Genomic DNA, 13415 nt, shown 5'->3' with positions numbered 1-13415 from the left:
CCCATTTCAGATGCCTTATTTATATTTTACATGCAGACCATAACATTACCAGGGTTGGTCACAATAGTTAACTTTTTCAGTGCCTTGAAAAAGTATTTATACCCCTTTGAAATGTTCCACATTTTGTCATGTTATAACAAAAAGTATAAATGTATTTTATTGGGATTTTATGTGATAGACCAACACAAAGTGGCACATAATTGTGAAGTGAAAGGAAAATGATAAATGAGTCAATAATTTGTAGATCCACCTTTCACTGCAATTACAGCTGCAAGTCCTTTTTGGGGATGTCTCTACCAGCTTTGCACATCTAGAGTGAAATTTTTGCCCATTTTTCTTTCCAAAATATCTCAAGCTCCGTCCGATTGGATGGAGAGCGTCTGTGAACAGCATGTTTCAAGTCTTGCTACAGATTCTCAATTGGATTTAGGTCTGGACTTTAACTGGGCCATTCTAACACATGAATATGCTTTGATCTAAACCATTCCATTGTAGATCTGGCTGTATGTTTAGGGTCGTTGTCTTGCTGGAAGGTGAACCTCAGTCTCAAGCCTTTTGCTGACTCTTAACAGGTTTTCTTGTAAGATTGCCCTGTATTTGGCTCCATCCATCTTCCCATAAACTCTGACCAGCTTCCCTGTCCCTGCTGAAGAAAAGCATCCCCACAACATGATGCTGCCACCACCATGTTTCACAGTGGGGATGGCGTGTTCAGGGTGATGTGCAGTGTTAGTTTTCCACCACACATAGCGTTTTTCTTTTAGGCCATCTGACCAGAGCACCTTCTTCCACATGTTTGCTGTGTCCTCCACATGGCTTCTTGCAAAATGCAAAAGGGACTTCTTATGGCTTTCAACAATGTCTTTCTTCTTGCCACTCTTCCATAAAGGTCAGATTTGTGGAGGGCACGACTAATAGTTGTCCTGTGGACAGATTCTCCCACCTGAGTTGTGGATCTCTGCAGCTCCTCCAGAGTTACCATGGGCCTCTTGGCTGCTTCTCTGATTAATGCTCTTCTTGCCCGGCTTGTTTAGGTGGACGGCCATGTCTTGGTAGGTTTGCAGTTGTGCCATACTGAAATAAAATCTGGGATTGGAATAACTTCTAAATATTATCCGTAGGTGATTACGGATATCCTCTGTTTATTCCAAATATGTATTAATTTGTCTATTCCTATAGTTTAGCTAGTCTATTAAAACTCTGATGGTTACTGTTGATAGCACAATAATATGAGGTTAGCTATGAAAACAAACACACTGCTTAATAACAACGTCTTATTTATTTCCCAAGAAAATAGGAAAACGCTAACATGAAAATACTAAAGAATGATATTACAAAGCATGTAACAGAACACATAATACAAGAACATCAAAGAAGATAATTATCGTGCAGTCTCCTTGGCTGGGCTCGAGATGATACTGAGAGAGAGCCATGCGGCTCAGAGCTACCAGGCACGAGTCAAGAGCAAAAAGGGACAAACTTCCCTCCTGTGTGCCCCTTTTAATCTTCATCCATACACCATCCAGACCCAACCCCATTGCCTGCCCATTTTGGTTTCTAACGAATGAAAATAGTTCTGGGGCAGTCCTTCTCAATATATTATATTACTGTCCATCCTGCTGTATTGGCCTCTAGGGGCAGCATTGTCCATATATCATGTCTCTGTATCCTAGGTCAATCTTCAAAGCCTGTTGGTCCTTTGATCTTTGTAGCAGGACATTCATCAATCATCTTGTCAGTTATGGTCCTTTTCAAGCTTGCTTGCAGAGGGCTAATCAAGGATTTCCATGTTCTCACACCAGATGGACAGGAGCCAAGCTTTTGTTCAACCTTGCTTCTTTCAGATGAATAATCTGATAAGTTACCGTTCAAAGCTTTGTAGCCAGTTACATTCCAAACAGCCCCCAAGGATGGAAAGGTCTGGTATAGCCATCGTTCATATTTCAAACACCTCTTGTAGCATGAACTAAAACATGTTACCTTCCAACACATACTCCTTTCCATCTTCGGATGATAGATTGAACAGTGCTTCGTGAGATGTTCAAAGCTTGAGATATTATTTTTTTTTATAGCCTAACCCTGTTTTAAACTTCTCCACAACTTTATCCCTGATCTGTCTGGTGTATTCTTTGGCCTTCATGATGCTGTTTGTTCATTAAGGTTCTCTAACAAACCTCTGAGGGCTTCACAGAACAGCTGTTTTTATACTGAGATGAAATTACACACAGGGGGACTCTATTTAATAATTAGGCCACCTTCTAAAGGCAATTGGTTCCACTAGATTTTAGTTGGAGGTATTAGTAAAGGGGGGCTGAATACAAATGCATGCCACACTTTTTAGATATTTGATATGTAAAAAATTTGGAAAACCATTTTATCATTTTCTGTCCACTTCACAATTATGTGCCACTTTGTGTTTGTCTATCACATAAAATCCCAATAAAATTTATCTACGCTTTTGGTTGTAACATGACAAAATGTGGAACGTTTCAAAAAGGTATGAATACTTTTATAATGCACTGTATTTATTTGATTATTTTCTCTATAAAAAAAAAAAAAACAAAGTAGTTACCCAGCTGCTTCAGCATCCCAGGTAGTGCCTCGCTGCCTACTTACCTACTCTTTTCCATGACATAAAGGTACCTGGAGGTCAGTGCAAACCTCACATATTTATCATGTATTCTGCTTCACCCAAAAGATCTGCTGCACAGAGGTTGCTTGGATTATGCTTGCCTATCCTTCTACAGTCTGGACTGTGGGCCATTTTGTATATAGGTGATTACTATGATCAGACCTCTTTTTTATTTTTCATTTGCATGACAAATTTTGAGGTCAGAATCTGTTCACATAAGGCGTGGTCATTCATCTTTATTTTCAAGGTTAGTGGAAGTGTAAAGCCGGCCACAGACGGATCGATCCATCTATAGGCAGGCTGGACGTGTTGTACTGAAGTTGATCTATCGTGTGTGTATTTTCTTCTTCTCCCTTTTTTTTTTTTTTTCCTTATGATTACTGCTGCCGGCTACTATAGCCAGCAGCAGTGATCATTATATTCTGACAGCAGAGGAACCTCCCACTGTCAGAATACAATAGCGCAGAGGGAGGGATTCACCCACCACACAGAGTTTTGAAGGAAAGAAAATTGCATAATGTATGGCCAGCCTAAATAAAAACACACACACACACGCACACGCACACGCACACGCACACGCACGCGCGCGCGCAAACAACAAAAAAAAAAACAGTTTGCTCTGGTCGGAGCCGCTGTACTAACGATCTAACGTCAGTACAGCGATCTCCACTGCTGAGCTGTTGGGTTCTAAAAGGGGGATGGTCCAGCTCCCCCCCCATCCCCCCCCCCCCGCCAGAACATTGCGATCAGCCCTCTCAGCCGGTCTGCTGCTGGTTTTCCAGCATGCATGTCCGACAGAGGCCGGCCGAGGGGCATAAACATGGGCCAAACGTCGCCCGACATTCGGCCCATGTGTACGGGGCTTAAGTGTCTTAAAGGATAAGTTCACCTTTTTGGAACATGTTACATGTAATATGTTTCAACAGTTGCAGCCTTTGCCGCTGTAGTTCTGAATGGACTGCAAGGTCACTTATGAGCGCGCTCATATTTCATTTACAGGCCCTGCAGCTTGTAAACAGTCAGCCCATATGCAGGTACAGGCTAGAAGCTGCATGGCTTGCACCCCTGATCCACTGATCCAATGCTTTCCAGGCTCCTTTCACACTGAGGCACTTTACATGCACTACAGCGCTAAAAATAGCGCCTGTAAAGAGCCTCACCTGTCAAGCCCACTCTCACCTGAGGGCTTTCACACTGGAGTGGTGCGCTTGTAGGACGGTCGAAAAAGTCCAGCAAGCAGCATCTTCGCAGCACTGTAGGAGCGATGTATACACCACTCCTGCTCATTGAAATCAATGGGGCAGCACCGCCAAACCACAGAGGTGCTTTGCGGGCGGTTTTAACCCTTTTTCGGCCGCTAGTGGCTGACCAGCGCCACTAAAACAACGGTAAGGCAGCGCTAAAAATAGCACCTCTTTACCGCTGACACCCGCCCCAGTCTGAAAGTCTGAAAGTAGCCTAAGGAAATAATAAATGCACATATTTTTTCCCGGGGGGGGGGGAAGAATGTGCATTTCTTTTTTCTCAAAAGGTGAACTTGTCCTTTTTTAGGTCACGATGACCACAAACTGTACCATAGACATTGTGTGTGTGTTTTGTCAACTATATTTTTCAGTAAACGTAGAGTTTGAGTCTATATTCTAAGTTTACTTGTAAATTTGACTTCATATTCATTTTGCTCTACCGTATTTTCAGTATTGTAAGTTATAAATTGTGCGTGTTTGTGTATATAAAATGTATACAGTGGGGAAAATTTGATCCCCTTCCGATTTTGTAAATTTGCCCACTAACAAAGAAATGAAGGGTGTATGATTTGTATCATAGGTGTATTTTAAATGATAAAGACAGAATCTCAACTAAAAATCCAGAAAAACACATGATACAAATGTTATAAATTGAGGTTCCATGAGTAAAATAAGTATTTGATCCCCAAACAAAACATGACTTAGTACTTGGTGGAGAAGCCCTTGTTGGCAATCACAGAGGTAAGACGTTTCTTGTAGTTGGTTTCCAGGTTTGCACACATCTCAGGAGGGATTTTGGTCCACTCTTCTTTACAGATCTTCTCTAAATTCTTAAATTGATTGTAAATTCCCATAGATTAATTGTACTTAATAGGTGAGCCTATAAGGCATACCTATAGGTACTGTAAATATCTCTGTTTAGGAGAAATTTACTGTATATGCAGCCGATGAGGTCATCAGCGCATGTGCTCTGAAGGAACGTCCGCCTGTGTTGTTTCTTCAGAGCCCTGTGCCATGACCAGCGGCTCCCGCAGTCACACAGCCGGAGTCCGTAGACCCGGAGGGAAGACTGATGTAGATGGATGCGGCCTCCAGCAGTGACAACGCATCGTTGAAGGACTTCTTTTGCTGGTCATTTTCACATAATGTGCTAGTAAACGATGCATACTACAACCCCTGCCAAAAATTATGGAATCACCAGTCCCTGAGGATGTTCCTTCAGTTGTTTATTGTTGTAGAAAAAAAGCAGATCACAGACATGGCCAAAAACTAAAGGCATTTCAAATGGCAACTTTCTTGCTTTAGGAAACACTAAAAGAAGTCAAGAAAAATAATTGTGGTGGTCAGTAACAGTTAGATTTATATTATAGAACAAGCACAGGGAATAAATTATGGAATCACTCAACTCTGAGGAAAAAATTCTGGAATCGCCCTGTAAATTTTCATTACAAACACTAACACCTGCATCAGATTAAATCTGCTTGTTAGTATGTAGGTAAAGAGGGTAAATCATCACGCAGTGTTGCACAAGATGTTGGTTGTTCACAGTCGGCTGTGTCTAAAACATGGACCAAATACAAACAACATGGGAAGGTGGTTGAAGGCAAGCATACTGGTAGACCAAGGAAGACATCAAAGCGTCAAGACAGAAAACTTAAAGCAATATGCCTTGAAAACAGAAAATGTACAACAAAACAAATGAGGAACAAATGGGAGGAAACTGGAGTCAACATCTGTGACCGAACTGTAAGAAACCGCCTAAAGGAAATGGGATTTACATACAGAAAAGCTAAAAGAAAGCCATCTCTAACACCTAAACACAAAAAAACAAGGTTCCAATGGGTTAAGGAAAGGCAATCGTGGACTGTGGATGATTGGATGAAAGTCATATTCAGTGATGAATCTCGAATCTGCATTGGGCAAGGTGATGATGCTGGAACTTTTGTTTGGTGCCGTTCCAATGAGATTTATGCAGACGACTGTCTGAAGAAAACATGCAAATTTCCACAGTCAATTATGATATGGGGCTGCATGTCAGGTAAAGGTACTGGGGAGATGGCTGCCATTAAATCTTCAATAAATGCACAGGTTTACATTGAAATTTTGGATTCTTATCCCTTATTCTTATCCCATCTATTGAAAGAATGTTTGGGGATGATGAAATCATTTATCAAGATGATAATGCATCTTGCCATAGAGCAAAAACTGTGAAAAAATTCCTTGAAGAAAGAGACATAAGGTCAATGTCATGGCCTGCAAACAATCCTGATCTCAATCCAATTGAAAATCTGTGGTGGAAGTTAAAGAGAATGGTCCATGACAAGGCTCCAACCTGCAAAGATGATTTGGCAACAGCAATCAGAGAAGGCTGGAGCCAGATTGATGAAGAGTTCTGTTTATCACTCATTAAGTCAATGCCTCAGAGACTGCAAGCAGTTATAAAAGCCAGAGGTGGAACAACAAAGTACTAGTGATGTGTTGGAGTGTTATTTTGTTTGTTTTTCGTGATTCCATAATTTTTTCCTCAGAATTGAGTGATTTCATAATTTATTCCCTGTGTTTGTTCTATAAATCTAACTGTTACTGGCCACCGCAATTATTTTTCTTGATTTTTTTTTTTTTTTTTTTTTTTTTTTTTTTAGTGTTTCTTAAAGCCAGAAAGTTGCCATTTGAAATGCCTTTAGATTTTGGGCATGTCTGTGATCCTTTTTTTTTTTTTTTTACAACAATAAACAACTGAAGGAACATCGTCAGGGACTGGTGATTCCATAATTTTTGCCAGGGTTTGTAGCACGTTATGCCTTTTACTTTGCAGGTCAGGAGCGCAAAAAAACCCCCCCTGTGGCCTACTTCCTATTTAAGGTTTACTTGGCAACTCCTAAGTTTCAGCTCCCTCCATAAGTGTTCTATAGGATGAAGGTCTGGAGACTGGCTAGGCCACTCCATGACCTTAATGTGCTTCTTCTTGAGCCACTTTTTTGCTTCCTTGGGGGTATGTTTTGGGTGATCCTCATGCTGGAAGACCCATCCACGACCCATCTTTAGTGTTCTGGCTGAGGAAAGAAGGTTCTTATCAAAGACACACACACACCCTCAATGTGGCAAAGTTGGCCTGTACCTTTTAGCAGAAAAACATCCCCATAGCATAATCCCTGTAGGGATGGTGTTCTTAGGGTCATAATCAGCATTTTTCTTCCTCCAAACAAGCCGAGTTTAGTTAATGCCAAAGAGCTAAATTTTGGTCTCGTGACCACAGCACCAGTGTTGCCAACCGCCCGTTAATTTACGGGCAGCCTGTAAATTTCAGCCTTTTCGGGCCACCCGTAAATGTATTAGGGGCAGCTGTGCCCGTAAAAAAGATGGCTCCCACAGCGCAACTGCGCATACGCCGTTCCAATGCCTGCAGAGCTCAGGAAAACTCATACACGCTCGGCCAGGAGGGCGCATGTGCAGTGACGTGATGACGCCATTTTTGAATATCAGGCGCTCTGTTATTGTCGGCATCTCACCTCAGTGACAGCGGAGGAGGAGGAGGTCTGTCTGTCACTGCCTCGAACAGAGGGAGTGCTGAACAGAGCGCCGCTGACTGACCGTCCACTCCCCCCCCCAGGTCAGTCAGAAACTGATTTTTGTATTTTGCTGATCAGCCTGAGCCGAGGAGGGAGGACAGCTAGAGCAGAGCTGAGCCATTCAAATAGAGAACACTACACACGCAGCCTCTGACCCCCCCCACCCCCTCGTACCATGTCCACGCAGCCTCTGACAACTCCCGATTTCCCCACTCCACCCCGTGCCATGTCCACGCAGCCTCTGAAACACACCCTCCCCCCCCCCATACCATGTCCACGCAGCCTCTGAAACACACCCTCCCCCCCGTACCATGTCCACGCAGCCTCTGACAACTCCCGATTTCCCCACTCCACCCCGTGCCATGTCCACGCAGCCTCTGAAACACACCCCCCCCCCCCATACCATGTCCACGCAGCCTCTGACAACTCCCGCTTCCCCCCCCCCTGCCCCATACCAAGTCCACGCAGCCTCTGACCCCCTCCGTTCCATGTAAATGGAGAAATATGGTTTTTGACTTTTGTTTAACTTAAACACATTGCGAATAGCACTAGCTATATGGTGTGTGGTGTTTTTTTTTTTTTTTTTTTTTTTTTTTTTTTAGTTTAAATATTGATATTTGCACTGTTTGGCACTGAAAACAGGCATTTTAGGTACTTTTCCTGCAGTGACAGTAAAAAATGCGGCTCGGTCAGTAAATATCATGGCTTTTTCCAGTAAAAAAATTGGTACGGTTTTTTTGTAACTTTTTGGCGTCCTGCCAGTAAATTTCACTTGGGCGGGGGGGGGGGGGGGGGGGGGGGGTTGGCAACATTGCACAGCACTTTCTCCCAGTCCTTCTCTGAATCATCTAGATATTCATTGGCAAACTTCAAACAGACTGTACATGTGCCTTCTTGAGGAGGGGGGTTGTAGGATTTCAGTCCATGGCTGCATATTGTGTTACTAATTGTTTGGTGACTGTGGTGCCTTGAGATCATTCACACGCTCCTCCTTTAGTTGATCCCTCATTTTTCCCATGATCATCGTTACCCCATGAGGCGAAATCTTGCATGGAGCTCCAGACCGAGGGCAATTGATGGTTATTTAGTATTTTTTTCCGTTTGCAAATAATCACTCCAATAGTTGTCTCCTTCTTGTTGATGGTCTTGTAGCCCATTCCAGCCTTGTGGAGGTCTACAATCTTGTCCCTGGTGTCCTTTGACAGCTCTTTGGTCTTGCCCATGATACACATAATAAGTTGTCATTAGGAGCACCTTCTTAAATTAACAGGACTAATCTGTGTACCACATAAACACATACTGTAGCCAGTCTGTGGGAGCCAGAATTATTATTGGTTGGTAGAGGATCAAATACTTATTTTACTCACTGAACTGCAAATCAATTTGTATTGTGTGTGTGTGTGGGGATTTTTTTTTTTTTCCTGGATTTTTGGTTGATATTCCGTCTCTATCATTTAAAATACACCTATGATAAAAATTGTAGACCCTTCATTTCTTTGTAAATGGACAAACTTACATAATCTGCAGGGGATCAAAAATGATTTTCCCCACTGTACATATATTGTATTTCAAAAACAAGAACAGAGATTTGTATGAGTGGCTGAGCTACACACCACCTTGTATATTTATCATTCTTAGTTTTGCTTATTGTGAGAATTGCATGCTGTGTATCAGTTAATTTGTATACACTTTTTTTACTTTTAGGGCATCGAGAAGACTGCTGGACATAACTTTGGTGGAGGCAACACAGCCTGGGAGGAGAAAAAGCTAGCCAAATATGAATTCAGGTATTTCCTGATCTTTTTGAATAAAAGTAAAGCACACCATTTTAAATTGTATAGCCAATGAAAACTAGCCATAAGAAACAAACAAGTTTCTTACATAATTGCATAGGAGGTGAGGTTGAAAAAAGACACAAGTCCATCAAGTCCAACCTATGTGTGTGATTATGTGTCAGTATTACATTGTATATCCCTGTATGTTGTGGTCTTTCAGGTGCTTATCTAATAGTTTTTTTTTTTTTAACTATCGATTCCCCTCGCTGAGACCACTGCCTGTGGAAGGGAATTCCACGTCCTTGCCGCTCTTACAGTAAAGAACCCTATACGCAGTTTAAGGTTAAACCTTTTTTCTTCTAATTTTAATGAGTGGCCACGAGTCTTGTTAAACTCACTTCTGTGAAAAAGTTTTATCCCTATTGTAGGTTCACCAGTACGGTATTTGTAAATTACAATCATATCCCCTCTCAAGCGTCTCTTCTCCAGAGAGAATAAGTTCAGCGCACGCAACCTCTCCTCATAACTAATATCCTCCAGACCCTTTATTAGCTTTGTTGCCCTTCTTTGTACTCGCTCCATTTCCAGTACATCCCTCCTGAGGACTGGTGCCCAGAACTGGACAGCATACTCCAGGTGTGGCCGGACCAGAGTCTTGTAGAGCGGGAGAATTATCGTTTTATCTCTGGAGTTGATCCCCCTTTTAATGCATGCCAATATTCTGTTTGCTTTATTAGCAGCAGCTTGGCATTGCATGTCATTGCTGAGCCTATCATCTACTAGGACCCCCAGGTCCTTTTCCATCCTAGATTCCCCCAGAGTTTCTCCCCCCAGTGTATAGATTGCATTCATATTTTTGCCACCCAAATGCATTATTTAAAAATTTTTCATATTAAACCTCTTGCCATGTAGTCGCCCACCCCATTAATTTGTTCAGATCTTTTTGCAAGATTTCCACATCCTGCGGAGAAGTTGTTGCCCTGCTTAGCTTAGTATTGTCCGCAAATACAGAGATTGAGCTGTTTACCCCATCCTCCAGATCGTTTATGAATAAATTAATAAGATTGGTCCCAGCACAGAACCCTGGGGGACCCCACTTCACACCCCTGACCATTCCAAGTACTCCCCATTTATCACCACCCTCTGAACTCACCCTTGTAGCCAGTTTTCAATCAACCATGCCAACGGACCTTATTTTGTACATTAAACGTTTATGGGGAATTGTGTCAAATGCTTTTGCAAAATCCAGATACACCACGTCTACGGGCCTTCCTTTATCTAGTGGGCAACTCACCTCCTCATAGAAGGTTAATAGATTGGTTTGGCAAGAACGATTCTTCATGCATCCATGCTGATTACTGCTAATGATATCGTTTTCATTACTAAAATCGTGCGTGTGTGTGTGTGTATGTAATCCCCTTCCAAAAGCTTGCATACTATTGATGTTAGGCTAACTGGTCTGTAATTCCCAGTATTTTGGGCCTTTTTTAAATATTGGGGCTACATTGGCTTTTCTTCAATCAGCTGGTACCATTCCAGTCAGTAGACTGTCAGTAAAAATGAGGAACAATGGTCTGGCAATTACTTGACTGAGTTCCCTAAGCACCCTCGGGTGCAAGCCATCTGGTCCCGGTGACTTATTAATGTTAAGTTTTCCAATTCTATTTCTAATTCTGGCCAGTTCAACTGATATTGCCAACCAACAATAATTTGAAGGCCAGGCTTTCTGATTTTGACTAGATGGTTTAGGATGTTCCTAGTTACTATTAGGTTGTTGGCAGATACCTAAAGTGGACCTTTCAGTAAGTTTGTAAATCTGCATAAATTCCTGACCTGTCACAATATACTGCAGTAGTATCAAAAAAATCAACTTATTATAAGGCTGTCCTTGGCCTCCAGTCTTACTACCTTTGCCTAGGCTGAGATGAGGCCATCATTCTGCTGCAGGTAAAAGAAAGCCTTTCCTTAGTCTCACCTGCCTCTAATTATCTGACTTTACATTGTAACTTTGTAGCAAATCACAATGTGAGCGGCTTCAGCGGAGCCAATCTGTGTAAGACATTTGTAAATACAGCCAAAAACTGTGCCAGCCATCTCTGAGCTGGCATCTCTTTCCTGGAAGTAGATGGTGACCCTTTGATGATGCCTGAACAAAGATGACCTTTTCCTTGATCTCAAGTGGATAAGAATTTTGTCTGTTGTGACATCTTGTGATCTTGTCTTTGTCAGTGAGACGCGCCTGGTGGAGGTGATAGAAAACGCTTGCGATCAGTCCGACTTTGAGTGTAACAAAATGCTGGAGGTGAACGAGGAGCATCTGGAGACTTGGTGGTTCAAGAGGTGAGGATCATCATCATCATCTTACTGGGATATACGCTGGTAATAACATCTGATTATTTTTATTTAATTTTTTTTCTGTTGACCAACCAGCTTATTGGATTATTTCGGGAAATTCTCCCACCAGTCCCCACCTCAGAGGAGCTTGCAATCTTTTGTTCCTACCATACCTTCTTGGGCTGATTTTGGTAGAAGGTTATTAACCTGCCAGTATGTTTTTTGAGTACACAAAGGAAACGGGCAGACACCGGAAAAAATGTATATTTTGGTGTCAGTTGGTGGGAATTATCCCCAGTGCTGCAAGGCAACAGATGTGATCCAATGTACCACCCAGTGAGTGGAACATGTAAGACAGAGCATCCCGAGAAGGGGACAGGTGGCCATTCAGATTTTGTTTGCTCAAAATATATTTCAAGCAAACATGGAGGCTGCCATTGCTATACGGTGATAACATTTGGTGGCTTGGTTATCATGGTAATAAAAACACAGGATCAGCTTCTCAGTCCCTGGCTCTGAGCAAAATAGGCAGATAGGGAGTTTTGACTTGTACCATATTTACTTGTTACAATATCATGGTGATCCAGACAGTATTAAAACCAGACTCAGCCAGGCAACTAGCGTTTTTAGTAGGAAATCCGCAAAGGTAGCCTATGTACTTCTCACGGTACATTGACCACTTGCCTACCGGGCACTTTTTCCCCATTCCAGCCCAGGCCAATTTTCAGTTTTCAGCGCTGTCCCACTTTGAATGACAATTACACGGTCATGCAACACTGTACTCATACTAAATTTTTTGTTTTCACACAGATTGGGCTTTCTTTTGGTGGTATTTAATCACCGCTGTTTTTTTTTTTTTTTTTGTTTTTTTTTGTTTTTTTTTGCTAAATAGTCTAAAAACATTTTCATGGTTGGGTATAAAATTTAGCAAAGGGGTCATTTTTCTCCTTCAATGATGAGGCTGCACTGGTGGGCACTATAAGGTGGCACTGGCAGCACTGTTGGGACTGCACTGATAATCAGTGAAGAAGGTAATTTTTACTGCGCTATCCTAATAAATCCAATAGAAAAACAGCTGTAACTATAATGTGAGACACACTAAAATAACATATAACAAAGAAAGCTGTGCTGTATGATTATAGTGATCAAAAAATATTGTGACATATAGATGATATAGCTAATACATAAATTGTACGCAATCACAAATGAAATATGCAATAAAGAAAAGAACAAACAGTTTAGTTATACAGTTTATAGTATTCCAGGTGATAATTCCTCAACCCTCTAATCAATAGTGACATGCGACCACAGCACCGAAGATGTGATAAAGTGCGACAGGAAAGTTCCTCCACCAATAATAATACTGCCGCTTACCAGCTTGTTAGATCTCTTGTTTAAAGGAGATCGCAAGTGCCTGTGGCTTTTATCCCCAGCCTTGGGTCTTTGTGCTTGGATAACTAGGTGTTCCCGGACTCTCTGCTCAGGGTATCCTCTGTACAAATTATGTTCAATTTGGAAGAGTAGAAAAAAGCATGTATATAACAAAGAGCAATTCAAAAAGGAGGTCTACCCGATGCGTTTCGACTCCACGGTCGTCATTTGAGGACATTTTTTTTTTTTTTTCTTCCCCCAAGCCCCCCCCCCCCTTCTTTATGTTCACCTGGTTACCTTGCCAGTAACAACGCATTATGGTGGCAACACTTACTTCTCCATTGTTCCGGTGGAGGGAGCCATGGTTATAACACTTGGCTGCTGTCCTGATTTGGACTACAAACAAATCCTTCTCTTTATCTTCATTACATGGGGGGGGGATTTGTAGTTTGCAGAAGGAAGATAACATTGTTTGTGATTTTTAGCTCAC

The 13415-nt window shown here is 42.0% G+C and overlaps 1 protein-coding gene across 1 annotated transcript in view; it reads left to right on the top strand.

Annotated features, from left to right (window-relative positions):
• The window catches only part of CRELD1 (cysteine rich with EGF like domains 1), a 50390-nt gene that overhangs the window by 13553 nt on the left and 23422 nt on the right, over positions 1-13415 (top strand). Inside the window, exons 3-4 of the mRNA XM_073591964.1 lie at positions 9150-9232; positions 11450-11560. Coding sequence (XP_073448065.1) covers positions 9150-9232; positions 11450-11560 — 194 coding nt within the window. The remainder of the gene's footprint in view (positions 1-9149; positions 9233-11449; positions 11561-13415) is intronic.

This window comes from Aquarana catesbeiana, linkage group LG07, assembly GCF_042186555.1.
Source record: "Aquarana catesbeiana isolate 2022-GZ linkage group LG07, ASM4218655v1, whole genome shotgun sequence".
NCBI classification, from domain to species: Eukaryota; Metazoa; Chordata; class Amphibia; order Anura; family Ranidae; genus Aquarana; species Aquarana catesbeiana.
Note: the sequence above shows the minus strand (reverse complement) of the source record. Positions and strands in the feature narration are given on the sequence as shown.